Source organism: Lissotriton helveticus, chromosome 12 (assembly GCF_964261635.1).
Source record: "Lissotriton helveticus chromosome 12, aLisHel1.1, whole genome shotgun sequence".
NCBI classification, from domain to species: Eukaryota; Metazoa; Chordata; class Amphibia; order Caudata; family Salamandridae; genus Lissotriton; species Lissotriton helveticus.
Genome location: NC_136073.1, coordinates 856,504,113 through 856,508,015, shown reverse-complemented (window position 1 = coordinate 856,508,015; position 3,903 = coordinate 856,504,113). Strand labels below are relative to the sequence as shown.

General features: G+C 43.5%; 1 protein-coding gene across 1 annotated transcript; it reads left to right on the top strand.

The window, feature by feature from the left end:
• Positions 1–1,271: 1,271 nt before the first annotated feature.
• On the top strand, positions 1,272–3,383 carry LOC144798186 (TIR domain-containing adapter molecule 1-like). Its single transcript, XM_078668933.1, has one exon. The coding sequence runs from the start codon at positions 1,371–1,373 to the stop codon at positions 3,381–3,383; it is 2,013 nt and encodes a 670-aa protein (XP_078525059.1). The 5' UTR covers positions 1,272–1,370.
• Positions 3,384–3,903: the final 520 nt, after the last annotated feature.

The following is a 3,903-nucleotide window of genomic DNA, read 5'->3' as shown; positions in this document are numbered from 1 at the left end:
GGTCATTTGAAGTGTTGAGTTTTGGTTATTGCCATTGTGATGTTTGGCCAGTGGCTTTGATCATTTGAGGCGTTTTCTTTGTGATGTGTGAATGAGTTGAGGTGCAAATCCAAAGTAATCATTTGTTGTATTCGGTGTATATATCTTTCTGATCTCTTGCAGGACGTCCAGCATATTATATTTTCTTGAGTGTTACTTTATATTATTTGCTGCTTGTTTATTCATGGTATTACTCATGCATTTAACTGTTGTATTTACCAAGTGTGGTATTATTGCTTGTATATAAACATATATATATATATATATATATATATATATATATATATATATATATATATATATATATATATATATATATATATATATATCTCTCTTTGTGTATTTGAATGTTGTGCATTTGGCATCTGGAAAATCCTTTCTGTTAGAGAGCATTGTGTTAAATAAAACCCCAAGCCTTATTCTAAAAGAGAGAGTCCTTGCATTTTGTAAAATAAAACCCTTTTCTAAAGGTGCTGTGTTATGTCTCCTGCTTCGCCCTGTGGGTTTGAGCTACTGTGTGGGAGATTCTGTATTATCTCAGAGGCGAAAGCAAGACAACTGTATGCTGCTTTCTCCATTGTATGCTGCTTTTCTCATCCACACGCCTTTATTTTTTGTTTTATGCACACCACCAAATACTGCAGTCTTTTTCTTTCTTTCTTTTTTGTTTTAGGATGGTCACACAGCAAATTGCTGCTGCTATCCTTCCATAAAAAAGCTCTTTCTCACTGCTTCCATTTTTTTAAAAAATGTACTAATTCATCTTGGGTCTCTAAAATTAAAAACAATCGGCACCCACTTATTTTCATAGGTACTCACATTATTGACAACACATGCAGCACCTACACAACAATGCAGTCGCTAGTAGTGGCCATCTCTTTTTGCCATGCTTCATATTATTTTTGCAGATGTACAGCAACACCAAATTGCATCAACAAAGCCAGTATGTCCCTAAGGGAAGACCCATTGGATTTGCCAATGCTTGTTTATTTGTAATGCCATTACAATACTTTTATCTTTTTAAGTTAACTATCGCACTAGCTTGCAGTGATCAGACCTGTTGACTTTTCTAATGCTTGTAAAGCAACCTAGTTTTATCAACATTTTGCTTGTCAAAAATAAGTTTTGTTGAAGTACTAAGTCGTTATGTTTCTCTCTTTTTCAGTGGTTCTGTCGTAGATACAGTGGAGAAACCGTCCCCAATACAAAAGGAGAAGCCGGGGTGAAAATCCCTCTGCCGTTTTGCTGAATATGTATTAACAAATGGGCACGGCTGTGATGACAAACTTCCTGCCAAATCCTGGAGCTAACACAACTCACTTACTCATGAGATGGCAGAACGCTTGGGGTCACTCCTGAGCCTGGATGATATCTATCGCAGCTTAGCTGGATATCCGCAAGACAGGCTTCGTGAACTCCAAAGTAGGCTGCAACAAGAGCCGCCCACAGATAGCCGGAAACTGCTGGAAGCCATCATTCTCAAAAGTTTAGGGCAGCCTGAATCCGCTCTGGAATTACTGAAGTCCATGCCAAACATCAAAGCTGCCCAATACGTTGCTAATAAAGTACAAAATGAGAGCTTGCAATGCAGAGGCGATCAAGTCTCGCCATCACCACAAGACCCAGAACTTCTGCAGACTGTTGAACAGATATACAGATTGCTGCACAAACATAATATCTGGTGTGATCCAGATCAGCCTCGCACATTAAGATCCGGACTAGGGTTTTCTCCAAGCTCAACATCACCTAGGGTCAAGAGTCCTTGCATTCCAATTAATGGAGCAAAAAGGAGCCCTTGCACAGCATCCGGATCCCTATTGGCTTCAAACAGTGTGGAATCCATGAGTGGAAATGTGGCAATTAGCCAGTCACCTACAGCATTATTTATAACTGAGCGCCACCAACAGAGAACTCCAAGTAAACTTTTTAATGACGCTACACTCTCACATGGACAGCAGAGAGGAGGAGGCGGCGGCGATGTAGCAGGGGACGTAGATGACAACAGACGTATGGTAGTTACCCATCCTGGTAAAGACACAGAAGAGACGGGTTCTGCCTCTACTGGTTCAGGTCCACAAGTATTGAAAGAGCCAACCATTGAGCACTTTACTGTGGAACGTACAGACATGCCTGGTACCAGTCTGCTGGTTTCGGAGATGGAAAAGGTCCCAGCCCATTGCCCAGAAAAGACATCTGCATTATCGTTCAATAATGAAACTAAACCGGTGACCTCATGTCCCTCTACAATACCAGTGAAATGTGCATCTCCTTTAAAAGAAAGGAGTCGCAACCTGTCGGCACCATCTACTCCCAGCCTGCCGATAGTAGACACCAGCCCTCAAGAACAAACTGAGGTCAAGAAACCCCCATCCTCATATGTCAGTCCTCCATCACCTGAGTTGCAGAGCACCGAGGATGGGTTTTTCAGTTTTGTAATTTTACATGTCCAGGAGGATGATGAAATTGCCTCTAAAGTTCAAGGCAAGTTGGAAAGTTTGGGAGTAAAAAATGGGACCACTTTCTGTGATGGTTTTGCACGTCCTGGTAGTTGCCGCTTAACATGCCTTGAAGAAGCAATTAATAGCTCTGCATTCACTATCCTTCTACTGACAAAACGATGGACTTCCTGTTGGGCGGATTTCCAAACAAACACCGTTCTGATGAATGCCATTAAACGCGGGCACAAGTACAACACAGTTATTCCATTCCTGCCACGTACAGACAGGCTGTCGGAGAGTGATATGCCCATGTCTCTGGGTGCACTGAATCCCCTGGATGAGAGCTCACCCATGTTTTCTAACAAGGTGAAGAAAACGTTCGCACCCGGTCAAATTGAAAAACAGAAAATTATCTGGAGACGTGAAGAAGCAGTTAGGGTTAGAAGGGAGAAAACGGAGGATCTCAGGTTAGAAATATTACAGGTGCATGAAATTCAGGAGGTCTTTGAGGATTTGATTGCAGTACAACAGAAACTTTTGCATAGCCAGTCCAGGACTTTCACATGTCCCAATGTTCTGGGTGGAATCCCAGGATCTTTTTCGTCATTTTCCCAGGGAGAGCCTCCATTTCATCAAATGCAGTCGATGCCTGTCACTGTATCCCCACATTGTCTGAACGGGTCTGTCCCGATTGTCTCCCAGATGTTTCCTAGTGGAACTCAAGGGACACAGTATGCCTCTGGGGTCCAGCACCCAGTTATTCAAATTCAGAATGCAAGTAATGTTCAAATTGGTGACCAGAACCAAATGACAATTGAGCGCACAGATGGACAAGAGGAAAAGACCAAGGCAGAGGAGCAGGAAGAAGAGGAGGATGAGCGTGACTCTTACCTGATGTTGAGGTGAACCATTAACAGGAAGGAGCATCACTCAGAACAAGATTCATGGCTCCAGTGTCATGGAAACTGTATCGCAATAACACCTACAGGCTCGTCTGTAAAAGAGTTACTGGACAATGAGTGACTGACTACGTGATGTCCTATGATGAAGAACGCACACCATGGGCCATGACACAAGAGGGTCCACTGATAGCAAGTTACTCCATACTCCTCTTCGAGAAAGGTCACCCCAGTCTTCCTCTTTGCTCATGGAGATGGGCACATCGGGACTGCAGACATTGAGGACCGCTTATTGGTTGAGTTCAGCAACTGGTTTTTAGGTCTCGCTGAACCAACGCGCATGCGTTGTTCAGCGAGAGTATAGTAAGGGACTTTTAAAAATGCTCCCAGTCTGCAGGCGGATCGGGCACAATGCATGTGCGCCGGGCGCGCGCATCATTTGTCTGCCTGCAGCCTGGAGCACTTTTGCAGCCGCTTTGATGTTCTCAGTGAGCCGCGCGGCCACTGAGAACATCAAAGCGGCCGCA

Coding starts and splice junctions, on each gene's coding strand:
- LOC144798186 (XM_078668933.1), top strand. CDS start 1,371: ATGGCAGAACGCTTGGGGTCACTCCTGAGCCTGGATGATATCTATCGC.